Source organism: Ambystoma mexicanum, chromosome 6p (genome assembly GCF_040938575.1).
Source record: "Ambystoma mexicanum isolate Mex_15411 chromosome 6p, UKY_AmexF1_1, whole genome shotgun sequence".
Taxonomy (NCBI): domain Eukaryota; kingdom Metazoa; phylum Chordata; class Amphibia; order Caudata; family Ambystomatidae; genus Ambystoma; species Ambystoma mexicanum.
The window spans coordinates 155,275,838-155,292,808 of record NC_090935.1 but is presented as its reverse complement, the minus strand read 5'-3'; the positions used below and the strand labels follow the sequence as shown (position 1 = coordinate 155,292,808).

General features: G+C 47.6%; 1 protein-coding gene across 11 annotated transcripts in view; it reads right to left on the bottom strand.

Annotated features, from left to right (window-relative positions):
• The window catches only part of UBAP2 (ubiquitin associated protein 2), a 1,758,279-nt gene that overhangs the window by 1,143,353 nt on the left and 597,955 nt on the right, over positions 1–16,971 (bottom strand). For all 11 annotated transcript variants that reach the window (XM_069626852.1, XM_069626853.1, XM_069626850.1 and 8 more), the window contains one exon: positions 3,824–3,891. In XM_069626852.1, coding sequence (XP_069482953.1) covers positions 3,824–3,891 — 68 coding nt within the window. The remainder of the gene's footprint in view (positions 1–3,823; positions 3,892–16,971) is intronic.

Here is a 16,971-nt window from a genome sequence, read left to right as displayed (position 1 = left end):
CCGTGTCCGGGACCCGGTACTTTTTCTCGTATCGGTCTCTTCTAGCTGGCGTCGTGGACGGGTTCTTGAGGAGGGTGAGACCCTCATCCCAAATGTCGTCCAATAGAGGCACCGCGAGGACCGTCTTCCTCTTGGCCTCGCGCCGCTGATAAAGGAAACCTTCCTTCTTCTCCTCAGGGCAGAGTTGGAAAAGCTCGGATGCCCTGGCGATCATTGAGTGGAACGATCCAATCTCGTCGGGCGGAGAAGCCCTGGTGGGAGGCGACGACGGTACATCCTCGTCGTATACCTCGTCGTCCGTACCCGTCGCTGCCGAGTCAGTCCCCGTATCATCCCCTCCGGTGGACGGGGAGGAGGGCTGGAAGGGGCGCGACGGCTGAAAAGGAGGTGGAGGGTGAACACCAGAAGGTCCCGGTTCTGGGTCCCCCGACGGGAGAGGTTCCGTCGGCAACGGTAGTCTCGTCCTTATCTCAGAGCATAAAGACTGTATAGCCAACAAAATGGCCGCCGAGTTGTCTCGCGGCGCTGGCAGAGGGGAATCCGACGGGCGATCAGGGGCCCCGTCGGTACCCTCGACGATGTCGTTGTCACCTGCGTCGGGATCCATCCCGACGGGCCGGTCTTCTTCCACGCCGAGGCCGTGGCTTAAGACCTCGACCAGCTCCTCCTCCGAGGTTGAGGCCGAATCTACGACGACGCCCTGCCCCCTCTTTTTCTTCCCCACGGGGGATTTCACGGGGGTCCTATCGATGGGCACAAAAGAGGACTCCCTCCGAGGTGGCAGGGAGACTCTGAGCCCCGAGGTCGCCACCACTGGTGTAGCCTCCACAGGCTGAGCCAGGGCCGCCGCGACAGTTTCGATAGAGGGCTTGGCCGGATGGATTAAGGCCTTCACCACCTTAGGTGCGCTCACCGCCTTATCCTTGAGGGGGGGGGGCACTGCCTCGCTCCCCCTCCGCCTTCGAGCTCGACCGGGGCCTCTCCAGGAGCTTCGCCGGGTGCTCGGCCTTCCTCTTACCCGACCCAGAGCGTTGGCTCGTGGTTGATGGTGCCGGGGAGGGTGCGCCCTGCCGGACGCCCGTAGAGCCCGACCGTTGGGCGCTCCCGGTGCCAGCGGACTTGCGGTGCTTGGCCTTATGTTGGACCCCCGTCGCCGGGGCGTCCTCAAAGGTCTTAGAAGACTGCTCGGATTTCTTCCTCTTCTTCTCGCCGGACGGGCTCTTCCCTTCTAGCCAGTTGGCGAGACGTTGATGGCGGTCCTTCATGGTCCGCTCCGACATGTTGCCGCAAAACGCACAGTTCTTCTCCACGTGCGTCTTGTCCTCATGTAGGCAGTAAAGACAAAAAGAGTGTTCGTCCTCCTTGAAGACGTTCTGCAGCTGGCATCCAGGGCAGACCCTGAACAGCTTTCCGGGCGTCGAGCTTCCCTTCTCCTGGGCCATGGCCGGGCCTGAGAAACTCCTGGAGTCCTCCAAAAGCGTAGCTCGACGAAATCTTCACCCTTGAGGGGCGCAGACGAATCCGAAACGGGTCCCCGTTGATCGGATGGAGAGTCGGTGGAGCTTGAGGCTCTTTTGACCGAAAAAACGAAGTTTTTGAGAAAAAACGTGAAAAAATAGCACTAACGCTCGAGAGCAATAGCACGAGGATCCCAACACATGAACGTGCGGTAAAAATCTGAAGATGGCTGCCAGAGGCGGTGCTTAGGTAGAGGGCAGTCATTGGCTGTGGTCAGTATGACGCAGAGACCAGTGATTGGTTATTACTACGAAAGACAGATCAGAAACGAAACTGATACTGGTTTTTTCTTTACCGAGGATTCCCAGCCTGACGACGGGGAATATTCATGAGCATGTGAATCCATGCCAGACCCCATGCTGGAGAACTTCCTTCCTTATCTGTCATGGTCAGAGGGCGTGAAGAAGGCCCGATGGCCTTCTGGATACTTCAACAATATTTGCCCTTCAGGGGGTGCTGAAATTCACAGACAATGGATCCCCGCTGCTGGCAGATGGAGAAGAGAGCACACAGGCTCTTTCTGTAAAAAAAACTTTTTCCGCAGAAAAACACGAAGTAGCTTGCAGAGCAAACTATGACTGAAGCGTGTGATAAAAATCTGAAGATAGCTGCCAGAGGAGGGGTTTAGGGGGAGGAGTGTCATTGGATGGGGGCAGTATGACCAGGGGACAGTGATTGGTTTAAAGGCTTTTGAGCATGAGCAGAGATACCGTTGTCACCATCGAATAAGAGAAGGGTTCCGACTGGCCGCCTTTTGCAAAGCAAAGCTTTGCCATTGGGATTATCCAGGTGAAAGGGTGCTGTTGCAGAGCTTCACTCCTTCATTGATCAGATCTTCAATAGTGCAGGAAATCCATCTGTAAACCAGGCAAGTGCACAGGGGATGGGGCTGCATTTATTCCCTTTGGAACCAGTGAGTGAACACTGCATCTCATCACATACCAAGCAAAAGTCAAGCAATGTCAGACCATCCTGCCAAGCACAGAGGCATTCCGATAAAATCTCTACCACAAAGGAATACATCCACACTGTCCCAGACCAGCGTGTGCATATGCTAGTCATAACTGTTTTCAGGCTTGCTATCGTCCCCAGTGTCTTGGGACACAAGAGGCCAAAAATAACCACCATCTTATTCACTAAGAAAGGGACAAGGAACAGTCAAGTGACCCCCGCCCTCCCACACACACCCTCTACAACTTCAACCTCCATTTTGATTAACTGACGAGGAGGTTCAAAAACAACCCATCAGTTAACATTGAGTCCCACACAGTAGAACCATTTTACACAGATGGAAAAGCTGCAACCAGCCTAGCCACATGATTAAGAGTGAAGGTATTCGCTGGGAAGACAAAGGGGTATGTTTGAGCCCCCCTTCCTTAGGGGTAATGCTGCCTTAGGAGTCAAGAATTATTAAATGAGAGCACAAAAATAGTGCCACCGTCGGGCTCGAGATTAAGTCTAGCTGGGAGAAAAACAGGTCAAACCAAAAAAAACAAGCAAAAAATACACGGCAGGCTTTCTGATCAACACTCAGAAGTGCAGTCTGGACAAGGCAAAAGTGCATGCTCTAATATGGAAGTTTGCGACCTGAGACTACAGCAGAACTGGCCATCTTGCATTTTGGCAAAGACGTAGACATAGTAAATCATTTAGAATACATAGTTTAGAATCAACGTAATACAGTAAAAGAAATTGTGCACTAGAAAAAAATTGCCCAACAAGAGATCAGGGCAGTGAAGGATGTCATCTCCAAACCGAAAGCCTTCCCAGCCAACCAGAAGTTAGTAAAACAAATTGTTTGCTGCGTGGAATTTTACAACAGCTTTATATTGCATGCTTGAATAAGGATGATGAAACAGAGGAAATGCGAGTTTAGGGGATTTAACTTTTGCTTTAATGGATATCAATGTCCGAGTACAACAGGCTTAAATGAAACGCATATGAGGTTAATTAGGCTGCCCATGCTACAACCTCTAACATTACAATGTTATTACCGCCTTTCATTCAGCATCCAAAAAACATAGCTAGTTTTTCCACATCATTGACTTTGATCACTGGCAATATCAACTTTGGGTCTTGCACAAGCAACAACTTGGATTCTTATTGCACTGGCAAGCTCTACCAAAATGAGATTCAAATAAAGCAATAGCATTCAAAATCACTAACGTTTCCAAATCAGCTGAGCTTGTTTTCCATTTAATGCCAATATCGCTGTTTCTTCTCAAAATCACATATTGGTCACATTCACCCAATCTTCAAATGATCTGAAAATTGTGCAATAGTGAAGAGACATTTTGTATTTTACCTTTGTCCTGGCGTGATGTGATTCTCTGCTGGGACAGATGAAGCTGTAAAGACTTTTGTTTCAGAAAGCTGAGGGAAACAAAGTCAATATGTGCTGCATAATTGGAGATTAACATTTTTGACATTTAATCACAACTGTAATTCCATGAAACGTACAAGTTCCAATACCTTTACAGCAAACATTCAATGGCACAGATACATGAGATAAGCATTTAAACAAAAACAAAAGAAAGATCTGAAAGTGCAGATTACCTTTGAAAACAATTAGAATACATGCTCTTTATTTCCATGGTTATTTCAATTCCCTGAATAATGTTCATGTTCATGTTGGGAATGATTTCTCTTTTGACAATATTCCCTCCATAGATCTATGGATCCCAAACTTTTTGCTTTTGAACACGTCCTGACTTTTTGCAGGTAAGTTAAGCGTTCAGATTCCCTCTGTTAGGGAGAGCTCTCAGAAATGTGCTAATTCCCATCTACCTTAGAGACCCCCAGCTCTTTTTGCTGGACTTTTAATTTCTAACCTGTAGCGAGCAAGACCTATTTGCCAATCTCTTATGTATTTTTGTGTGATTTTGACTCAAGTTTCTTTTGACTTGGGAGTCTGACAAACTCCTTAGGCATCATCTTTATATTGTGTCACACAGAACCTTCAGTTCAGTGACACAGGGAAGTCTTCCAGATTTCCCAAAGCTATAAATACCTTCTCTTGGTGAAACTGTTTCAAGAGCAGTGAAGTGAAATACTTACATTTTGTAACTTTCTAGACCCAGCACACACCATCTTACAATAGGGTGCTGGAGGGGTTACTTAGTATCCCCTTTGTCTAGTTTCTCATGTAACTTTGTCATGTTACCCTTTCTACAATTAATGGCTGGTGGCAGTGGTTTACTTTTAACTACCATTGTGTCTTTCTACCGCGGGCGGCAATTGCAGCTGCAGTAAAGCACCCATGGGTGCCAATTTTATCAAAATGGCCTACTGGTCTTTTTTTGCCATTTCTTGTTGGAAAGGTCCTTCTTGAGATTTACTCTGCGCGCCAAGCCAGGTTTGTCTTTGGCAGGATTTACTGGTTAAGACAGCCTCTGGGTCCAGCGTGTCTGGCAGGGGCAGGAAGTGAGGGGGTGCCTGAAACTCCATGTGCGTAAACCCCTTGGTTACAGGAATGCACCCGAAGCTGCTGCAACTCCTAGACAGTTGGTTTGCCCGGTAAAGCCCTGCTGCATTGCTGAAGCTCCGAAATCACCTCGACTAGGGAAGCCCTGCAACGGATGACTTCTCCCTTGGGTTGGTGGGCCCAATCGACGTCAAAGCAAACTCGCCTGGACATACTCTCAGAGCTGGCTGTAATTCCATTGCTGCTGCAGGAACCGATTGCCAGGGAGAGGAATACCTTATTGAGTGCATCATTTTGAAGTTGGACCCGAGCTACAAGAAGAACCTCCAGACTCCCATGAAGCAGGACTGACCAAGCCTGAGCCACAACAGAGTGCTGGACCCCAGATGCTAAGTCCATAAAGTTGTCAAAGAACCATGGTGGTGCCGTTTACAAGAGCCGCGAGGAGCTGAAACAGCCTAGTGCCACTGATCTGAAGTTTGCCCATTGCTGCCGCCAACCTTCCATTCGTATTGCAGGGGTCCCCAGACGTCCTCCCTCTTGTCCCCACGACTGAGGCACAGGAAAAACATGATCTGCAGACCTACAAATTAACAGAAGCCAGTAGGAACCAGTTTCCTTCAAACCAAAAGGCACTGTAAAACAAAAGGGTTACTTACCTCTTGTGTAGCCTTACTAGCTCTCAGTTGAGAATTGTCTTGGTTGCTTTGCAGAGTTGCTTGCAGCTTTGCTCATCACAGGCCTCCCAGCGTGTGGCCCTACAGCGTTTTAATTTTCTTCAAAGACTTCTAAAACTTTGTGCAAGATTTTGGGACTTACCTGCAAGAAGCATTTCAGTTCACCTTGACTCAACTAACATTGGCTGTCCTGGCTCCCTGAAAGACTTCTTACCTATGAGTTTGTGCTTCAACTTTACCCAAGGAAAGGGTTAATTTACTTTGCATTAGAGGGTTCAAAAAGTACTTTGCTGTTTAATAACAAATGTTCACCAATGTCTTCTTTCCTCCTCTTTTCCTTTTGACACTACATCTCAGGATTGCTCTAAATTTACCAGTGATATGGTGATGTCCATAGTGTCCTAGTTACTTAAGTCACCTCAGAGTGTAGGACGTGTGTCATCCCAAATGGGTTACTGATTTATTGAAACAGTGTAGTTTTGAAGTATATTTGTGTTACATATATTTGCTCCCTTCTAAAGAAGGCATATTCAACTGCTAAATTAATAAATAATTGTTTAATCAAGAAACCTTGAGTGTTAGTTTTTATTTGGATACTTGTCACTGTGAATCTCTGCAATAACCCTACAGCTCACCTTCATCCCACTTAATATAAGCCTGGCTGCTCAGTCACTCTACCAACTTGTGTAGTACATGCTTATGAAAAAGGTTGGATTAACTATTGCCAAGAGGCCAAGGCTGGTGCAGTCTCCCACAGGGTACTCCAGCCGACTTGAGCCTTCAAAACTGTCCCTAGACCAACCTGGTGGAACAGCCCCGCCTCTCCAGTGGACTACCTCACCATAAGCGTCACCATTCTTTGTTTTCAGCCAGCAATTCGGTGGTCGCCAGATTGTGGCCTAAGCCACATTCCTGCTGAATTTCAGTCTCCCAGCATCAAAGAATCCTGCTCTGGAAGGTCTTCAACCGCAACTGGAAGAACACCTGCCATAGTCTGTGTGTGTGTAGTGGCCATCGCTGGAACTCACCTTTCACGTCCTTTGAAGTGTCCTGAAAAACACTGCATCGTTGCTTCCTGCATTTCTCCACTGTTAAATGTTGCACTCAGCTCGTGGACCCAACCAGAAGAAGCTTTGCACCCGCAGCTCCCGAGCACCTCTCACTGGAACAAATAACAGGAAAACCTACCACTAGCGACACCCCCCCCCCCACCCCCCAGTCGCCCACCCTAGTCATCTGGGAAAATATGAGCTTGAGGTAATGGGGTTAACAGTATTTGTCCCTCATTGTTCTCCTTGGAATGAATCTTAGGATATACTTTTGTTATTCCATTCCATCGCTTTTTGATGATCACATCTAAAAGGAGCTGTACCGGAAAGATTCAAACATCATTTTACTTACCAGTATCTGTTAAATATCTTCTTTGGCACATTTCACAAAAACAAGAATTCTTCCTTCACAATCCACAAGTCCACTTTTCTGAGAAGGGACAATCAGCAGCACTTTACACAGTCGAGGAAGGTCAAGGGGTCACAGTTTTAGGGAGTTTTACAAAGATCTACCTAGGGTAGGACTATTGAAGACTCCTTTTAGTGTACATGGGCTCCAACTCTTAGTATAGGCCTGAACTACCCAAAAGGTTTGGTAGCTATGGCTGAACAGAAAGGCTTATCTTAGGAGACAGAAGGGCTGTAGTAGAGGTACAAAGACCTTTGAGCAGACAGTCAAGAAGACACTTGCAAGTATTATACACACTACTGACCGTAATTGTATTTATGATGATTATAACAGCCTACATGCTGTGATGAAGTCTGACATCTAGTGGTAATCGCAGAGTTTTGGATCTTTCTTTCAGAGATCAAAAAGGGATGTCGACATGGGCTTGACTTTAACACCATCCAGAACGTAACTTGTAGTGAGCCAAAAACCTTCACGAGTCGAGGTCCCACCGTTTTTTATTCTGCCGTGAAGAAGCCTTACAGAATGAGAGAACAGAAGAAAGGAAGGTGTAAGATGTCTAAGTTCCTTCCACTCCAAGAGGGAAGGAAGGGTGGGTGCACGTGAATCTATGCACATACAATCATCAGAAATACGATTATAGCGAGTAATGCATTCCTTCTGATACTTGTGAATCTGCTTAGAATCCTATACTGTACATAGACTAGCGAGCAGTACCAGGAGATGGTTGTGGGATGTGTGAAGGACCAGTAGTAAAAATGTCTCAGCACCGCCTGTCCCACCTGAGAATCAGACTGGAGTTTGTGTCTAAGCAGTAATGTGGAGTGAACTTGAGAATAGAACTCCAGGTAGCTGCTTTGAAGAGGAACATTTGCAATAAGTGCTATAGCAGCTCCTGTGCCTCGAATCGAGTGAGCTCTAGGCATAAAGGGTACATCTATCTTGGCAAGAGAGTAACGAAGTGTTAAGCATTTAACAATCCATTTAGAAGAACAAGTTACTCTTACCTGGTAACGTTCTTTCGATGGGAAGGTCCGACGACGTATTCCATATCTATGACAGTAATCACCACAGCTGTGCTGCTTCGGAAAATCTTTTGGCGTCTGCGTCCTGCGTTGATGTAGATACGACGTCCTCGACGGCCTCCGTCGAGCCGACGTCACCGGATGTTATAAGTAGGATGCACAACGCCAGTACCACAGTTGTAGTTCTTTCCCCAGAACGTGTGGCACCAAACCACTGCCAGCCACAGAAAGACTTGCGGAAACGTAAGCTGCAATCGCATAAGAAATTCTGTAGCGGGGCAGGGATGAGTGAGCGATATGGAATACGTCGTCAGACCATCCCATCGAAAGAATGTTACGAGGTAAGAGCAACTTGTTCTAGTCCTACGTCCGGTCCCTTTTCCTCCATACTTATGGGACATCTCTCCGTCCTGTCGGACGGGACCGGAGCACTTTTGCATAAAGCATCCAAAAAAGGTTTTAAAAAATGTGTCCTTCCTCTTTCTGCGCGGGGCCCGGCACGCGGCCGAAACCCCGCCCACCTTGGCTCCGTCCCGCGCATCGCCCCATCAGTCCTTTTCTCCGCTCATTTGGAACTGGACGCACTTGCATCCTCGGAAGATTTTCTTCCCTTTTTTCCTCTCTGGCTCTCGTTAGCGATCGTGTATTGTGCGTCTATGTCGTTCAAACTAGACTTTCCAGATTGTTCATCGTGTCACCGTCGTTTCTCGAAGGCGGAACCCCGTCCTCTTTGTTTAGAGTGCTTGGGTTCAGATCACCCGTTGGGCCTAATAATTCTACCGGAGTTTTCTCCGAGGGTCTCCGTAAGGGGCCTGTGGATACCGCAGCACGCTCCGAGGCCCCTCCTGTGGGGGCTGTTTGTAGACCTAGTTCTACTGAATCGTGGGATACCAGAGCTCGCTCTGAGGTTTCGGTCGGCTTCCCTCAAAAATAAGACTGGGGTGCACCACGAGGCCTGGGTGGGGGTTGCTGTTACCGAACGGATGTTCGAGGCCCGCACGGAAAAGGCTGTCACCGGACGTGGGTCCGAGGTCCCTCTTTCAGAGGCTAAAGTTACCAACATTTCTGAGAGCCCTGATAAGGCCTTAACGATGAAGGCTGTTTATCACCGTTCCAGCTCTTGCGGCAATACCAGATCTGTTGAGGGGGCAAAGAAGGAAAGCTCTTTTTTACCGGCAGTGCCGAGGTCCTTCCTGGGAAGGCTGATTTGGCAGTTGGCATGTCGCAGAAACATTCCAGGCCTCATAGTACCGGCTCTGCCGAGGTTCCTTATGTTAAGGCTAAAGACCAGACCCCTGATCCATCGACGGGGACCTCTGCCTCACTTCCTCACGTGCCGCAGTTCCCCTTAGGCGATGACAAAATGGCGCCCGTTCCCGCCACGACCCTGGCGGCCATTTTAGGTGCTACCCCTACAACTACGCCATCGGCCTCCGGTGTAGGGCTTGGTTCCTTGGGTGAACATAGAGTCCCTTGTGCGCATCCTTATCGGCCAGTTTACGATTGGAATGCCCGGATGCTCTTCCGCACAATGTTTTGTTGCCTGCGGGGTCGGCACCTTTGATTTATGTGGCTACGTCGGTGAAGGGGCCTGTGTGGCACCCTTCCCGTTACGTCCCTGGATTTGTCCACCTCGTGAGAAGTCTCCTCAGGTTCCGAGGCAGTCCCCGGAGGAGGCTTTTTGCGGTACATTTCAAACATTAATGCGTACCGACCCCATGAGAGAATATTTCAAAGGGCTTGTCAGGGAGATATGCCCACCTGCGCCTCCAGCTCCACCTGTTCCTCCGGTGGTTCCGCCGGCGCCTCCCTTACCTATGGTGCCTCCACCGACCCTTCCGCCTTTGCCCCCATTGTCCCGTGTGGACAAAGCAGCACCTGACACGGTTCAGTAGGACCCTGACCTGTCAGATTAAGTGCAGTGCGATCAGGACAACAAGGACCTGCCCCGCTCTATTAGAGCTTTCCATGACCGGGTACTGGACATGATGTGCTTAGATGTTCCAGTGCCAGAGGAACCCGCTCCGCAAGAGGGCGTGCTTTCTGGGGAGTTCACCCTGTCTCCTTCGGAGCGTACCGGCCTGTTCTTGCAGAAGGACGTTCTGGCCGAGGTCCGCAGGGTCTGGGAAAAGCCACACTGGACTTTGTCAATAAGAAAATTGACGCGAGATACAGGCTGCATTCTTGGGAAGAGGTGGCCCTGTCTTGTCCGCCGCCCTTCCTCCACACTGGTGGCCGCGGCCACTTTGCAATCCAGGCCTGCAGCATCCTCTTCCACAGCTACTCAGGTTCTGGGAAAGGAGGACAAGCTCCTTGACTCCCTTGGGAGGAACATCTTTGCCAACACAGCCTACAGGTCAGGCAGGCCAAGGGTGAAGTGGTGTTAGCGGGGGCTAATATGTGGATGTGGAAATGTCTGAGTTTGAGGAGTTCATCCCGGTTGAGAAGCTGGAACACTTTAAAGGGGGTCTATCCGACATCAGGGTCTTGGCCCAGGATCTCCTGGAGGCTGCGGCCCATCACGTAGACACCTCGGCTCGGGGCCTTATGCTGGGGGTTGATACCTCACGGCAGGCGTGGTTGCATGCAACTAAATTCTCAAAAGAAGTGCAGGACAAGGTGTTGGGCCTTCCGTTTGATGGGAAGGAGCTCTTTCATTCTACAACAGATGTAGAGCTCATCAAGACGAAGGATAGCACTCAGACGGATAAGTCCTTGTCGGTCCTTGTTTAGACTCCTTTCAAAACCCAGAGACCGTTGTCGCAAAGCCGACCTTCCTCTGGCTTTAGGGGCTTCCTCGACAGAAAATCTTACATAGTGGATACCCCTGCGAGGAACAACCGACGTAGGCAGCAAAGGACGCGGTTTTTCTCCGGCTCCTCAGCCTCCTTCTCAGGTTCAGGTGGCAACGCCACCGATAAACCTACTAAATGAGGGTTTTTTGCGCTTGCACGAGACCCCGGTGGGAGGACGCATTGTGTCTCATTGGGCGGCGTGGCAGACCATCACAGAAGACAGATGGGTCTCGTCAGTCGCTCGGGCGGGCTTCCGCTTACCCCTACCCCACCCCTCAACCCTCCATTTCAGCTGTCGGACTCGCCCTCCCTCAAAACCGAAGTTCAGAAACTTCTGGACCTCAGCTGTGGAACCTGTTACCCTGGGAGAGCGAGGGGAGGGCTTCTACTTCCGGCTGTTTATGTTGCCCAAGCCCAACCAGGCTGGCCTGCGCACCATCCTAGACCTTTCCCAGTTCAATCTTTTCATACCCCAAGAGAAATTCAAGATGATCACGCCCAGCCAGATACGATCCTCCTTGCAGATGGGCGATTGGCTCAGCGTGGTGGATCTTCAGGATGCATACATGCATATCCTGATGTGGAACCCACACAGGAGATATCTCCGTTTCTCTTTGGGAGAGGAGCACTTCCAGTTTCGAGTGCTTCCTTTTGGTCTCAGCTCGGCGCTGTGTGTCTTCACGAAGATTTTGTCGGTGATTGCGGCCTATATTCGTCTCCAGGGTATCCATGTGTATGCATATTTGGACGACTGGCTCATACGCAGCCCTTGTCCGCTGGCAGCAGCGGGCAATCTCCAGTCTCTCCTTCAGCTCCTGTTCCATCTTGGGCTGTCGGTGAACTGGAGGAAATCTTCCATGACTTTCTCGCAGGACCTGATTTTCCTGGGTTTTCGCAGAAACACGATCGACTGCAGAGTGTACCTGACCGGGGACAGAATAGCAGATCTGTTAGCCATGTGTCAGATGTTTGTGCAGTCGGAGAGCATGTCAGCCTGGTGGTTCCAGAGGCTTCTGGGCCTCATGGCCTCGTGTGTGCTGGCTCTTCCTCTTGCTCGTCTCAAGATGAGACGGACCCAGATGGCTCTTCAGAGTTCTTGGTGTCAGGCTGTGGACCCGAATTCCAAGCTGATTAGGATTCCGGCTTCCATGAGAGCGGACCTGGAATGGTGGTCATATCTCAGCAACCTGTCGGTGTGTGCGGGGTTTCAGGACCCAGCTCCTATGGTGACGATCACGACGGATTCCTCCCTCCTGGGGTGCGACGTTGGATCTTCTACAGGGCTTGGACCTCTGGTCGCCTCGGGACAAGCTCTGTCACATAAATCATATGGAGCTTCTGACGATCTTCCTAGCGCTCGGGGCGTTCAGACCGATCATTTCCAACAAGGTGGTCCGCATACGCACGGACAATGTGGTGTCGATGTATTACATCAACAAGCAAGGGGGAACAAAGTTTTCCCCCCCTCGCGGACCTGTACATCCAGATTTGGGAGTGGGCCGTGCTTCATGGGGTTTGGCCGCTTGCAGTGCACATCCCGGGCCAGCTGAATGTCACAGCGGATGCCCTCAGCCGGCGGACAGTGGTCAGCTACGAGTTGGAGTTGAAGGCGGAGGTCCTGTCATGGATCTTCTTGCGTTGGGGCACACCTGAGGTGGATCTTTTCGCTGCGGCGGAGAACAAGAAGCTTCCTCGGTATGCCTCCAAAGGGGGGCTGGGAGCCTCCTCTCTGGGGGATGCTCTCGAAATTCCAGGGCACAACACGAGAGCTTATGCCTTCCCGCCTCTGCCTCTAGTCCATCGAGCAATTTCAAGGCTCAAGAACTTGGTGAGCTAGCTCCCTTCAATCCATAGCGCCCTGGTGGACGGCCAGGTTTTGGTTCTCAGAACCTCAACACCTGTCGGTGTATCCGCCGATCAGGTTACCAGTGACCCCCGATCATCTTCATCAAGGAGAACAGCAGATGTGGCACCCTGTTATGCTTCATTGACAACACGAATGCCAGCAGTTAGGAAAACACATTTACTTTATTCCTTAAGTAAGATAGACAACGACCCCCGGGAGGGCTTCAACCAGCGTCTACAGACTTCTCCTTCACCCTTCTCATTATGCTTGGAACCTGGAACCCCAGGTTGAAAGATCCACGTTCCAAGCACATGCAAAGCATTACTCTGACACATTGTAATTGCTTAAGTGATGTTGACATCCTAACACCTCCCTCCTTTCTAACATTTGACAAACACAACAAAAGAAAGAACAAAAAATATTGGCACGTATCATTTAAAATCGCTGGACAGAGACCGGTAACTCGGTTGAGTCACTCCAACTTCTTTTTCTTTTTTTCTTATATTTTTTTTTTCCTTTTTTTAAATTTGTCCTAAAAAATTTTGCTAACAGTAATATAGACAGTGGTGCTAATGGCAGCAAACTTATAAATAGATCTGTTACTCTCTTGCTTTGGAACACTTGATAATTGCTACTCTCTCCTTGTTCCAAATACTTCCACCTCTGACCAATACCGATGAGCCTAAATCCTTTACTACTTGTTTGGGCTCAGAATACAAGGATGCTCCCTTGCGTACTTTGCTGGGCAGCTTAATTTTTATCCAATCACCTTCATTAATCTTAAACTCTTTACAACAATTTTTTATATCATACCTTACTTTGGATTTAACTCCTGCTTTAAACATTCTACTCCTCACTCTTCCCACATCCACATCAACCATCCTGGATTTTCCCATCCATCCAGGACACAGGTGGGAATTAGGTTTCCTACCTCTCAACATCTCAAATGGCGTTAATCCTGTGACACTATGAGGTGTTATTCTGTACTGGAATGTTCTTTCCATTGCCGTCCTGAACCAATCCCCACCAGTTGCTACTGCAATTCTTATAGCTTCCATCAACGTCCTATTGAAGCGTTCAGCACATCCATTGCTTTGGGGGTGATAGAGAGAAGTGTTTATCTGTTCAATACTATTCTTATCTAAAAATTCTCTAAATTCCTTGGATATTAATTGAGATCCATTATCTGACAAACATCTCCTAGGAAAACCTTCTCTCCAAAACAATTGTTCTAGGAATCTAATGATACTGCTGCTAGAAATATCTCTAAGTAAACAGATCTCTGGCCATTTTGACAATAGATCTATGACCACCAATAGGTAACTGTCACGGGTCCCTCCTATATTAAATGGTCCTAATAAATCTATTGCAATCTCATCCCATGGTACCTTCGGTGTTTCTCTGATAACCATAGGTACTTTTTGTATTGTTAAACCCTTGTTGCCTTCCAGACACTCGGTACACTCCTTGACCTGTTCTTCAATCTCTTTATCAATACCAGGCCACCAGAATTCAGCCCTTATTATACCTTTGGTCCTAGCTATACCCAGATGTCCTTCATGGGCCAGTTCTACCACTTGTCTCCTCATCCCCTGAGGAACTATCATCTGATGCCCTCTATATAGATACTTGTCATTGATCAGTAAGTCTCCTTTAACTCTAGCAAATCCACCCATCTCACCTTTGTAGTTCATTACTCCACTGTCTCTCACTAATGTTAGTATTTTCTGGTATATTGGATCTTCACTACACGCTTTATCCCACTCTATTTTTTTTAAGGACTCATGCACCTGAAAAATCTCAAATGATTCTTCCTCATCTGATTGTTCTAATCTGTTATTGCTGTCTCTATGGACAGATCTTGACAAAGCATCTGCCACGACATTAATTTCACCGCTAATGTGAACCATTGTAAATTGCAAACCTTGAAGGGCTGTTACCCATTTCATTATGCGTCTCGATACTCCTTCCAACCCACCTTTGGTAAAAATACTAACCAATGGTTTATGATCAGTGCAAATCTCAAATTTCCTACCCCAAAGAAACCTTTTGAATTTCTCTACACCCCAAACACAAGCAAGAGCTTCTTTCTCCACTACTGAATATCTGACTTCAGGATCTTTAAGTGACCTTGAGGCAAACGCTATCGTATGGATCCCCTCTGAGTCTTCTTGCATAAGAACTGCACCTATGCCATAGTCACTGGCATCTACAAAAAGTAGTGTGCGTTTCCCTTCTTCAAATGTCTTTAAAATGGGGGCATTAATTATGGCCTTTTTTATCGCTTCAAACTCAAACTTACAGTCTTCGCTCCATTTAAATATCACACCTTTGCGCGTGAGCCTCCTCATGTGTCTTGACATGTCTGACAAATTCTTAATGAATTTGCCATAGAATTCGACTAACCCTAAAAACGACAACACTTCAGCTTTGGATTTGGGGTCTTCCATTTTTCTTATCGCTTCAATGGCCTCCTCTTTCGGTTTGACTCCCTCAGCCGTGATTTCATGGCCTAAATAAACCACTTTACTTGCCTTGAATGTACATTTTTCTGATGCTTTTGTTAAACCAGCCTCTCCTAATATGTCTAACACCCTTTTTAGACGTCTGTCATGTTCCACCTCATCATTGCCACAAACCAGAACATCATCTTGGTAGTACATTAGTCCTTTCTCCCCACCTAGTAGTTTGTACATAATACTCTGAAATACACTCGCCGCCGACACCAAACCGAACGGCATTCGCACACACCTAAATAGGCCATTGGGAGTGATAAATGCTGTTAAGTCTCTGGAATCTGGATGCAATTCAATTTGGTGATAGGCTGACTTGAGATCTAAAATTGAAAATATTTTCGATCCAGAGACACCCACCAGTAGGTCATCTATCCTAGGTAGTGGAAACCTATCTGCCACCACCATACTGTTGAGATGCCTTAAGTCAATGCATATTCTCAAGGACCCAGAAGATTTACGAACTACTACTATGGGACTCACCCATTCTGACGATTCAATTCTTTCAATAACCCCTTCTTTCTCCATTTTTTTTAATTCACATTCTACACCCTCTTTAAGTGCTAAGGGAATAGTTCGCAATTTCGCGATCTTGGGCACTGCTCCCTTTTTTAATCGTATCTTGTGAACAAATCCTTTCATACATCCCAGCTTGTTTCCTTTTTCATTCAAACTCTCACCATTCACTGTTAAGACCTGTTAAGGATGACCTGCTTCTAGTCTGATTTTTAATTCTGCTTGATCACTCCACGATAATAACTCTCCCCCTTTGTTGGCAACATGAATTGTGGTGGTGGCTTCTCTATCTTTAAACTGCAATTTAGCATCAAAGTATCCTATAATCTCTATTGGTTTGTCACCATATGCATTCACCTTAATCTTGTTTTCTCTCAATGTACAACACTTAAATCTCTCTTTCCATACCTGTACTCCTATTAATGTATAGTCCGCCCCACTATCCATTAGCATCAATATTTGTATCCCATTAACTAACACCATGGCATATGGTTTTTTCTTCTTCACTTGCCCGTCAATGGCATTCACCATGAACACCACCTCTCTACCATTCTCAACATACTCATCCACCTCATTATTTTCACTGACATCAAAAACTTGACCTGAATTGGAATTCACATTTCTACAACATCTAGCGATGTGTCCCCTTATACCACAGTTGTTGCATATGACATGTATTGCAAAACACTCCTTGTCTGATGCTACATGTGAGAAACTCCCACACCGAAAACATCTTCTTGTTGGTGTAACTCTGTTTGTCGCCGCTTCCTTGGGATACCTAGTAAAATTAGTCTCTCTGGAGAAATTCCTATTGTCTTTGACCAACCCTTGTCGATTCCAACTTCTCCCCGCTGGTGGTCTACTCTCCTGTCGATCCTCATCTTTTCTCCCATTCTGTAACTGTCTTTTTGGAAAATTTGAACCCATCCTTGCTTTAGCTTTTGATACTTTCTGAACAGCCCCTTCTGTTTCTTCTAACTTGGGTTTCTCTATGTTCACTTGATTGTCTGCTTGAAGTAACTTTATGCATTTATCAGTGTGCTCCACCATCTTCGCAATCTCTATCACTCTGTCCAACGTGGGATCCTTCTCCTTCCAAAGTTCTTTTCTAATATTGTCATTGTTGCATTTAATCATTAATTGATCCCGTATGTGTTCTTCTTGACAGTGGGTAAATCTACACTTCACTGCTAGACCCC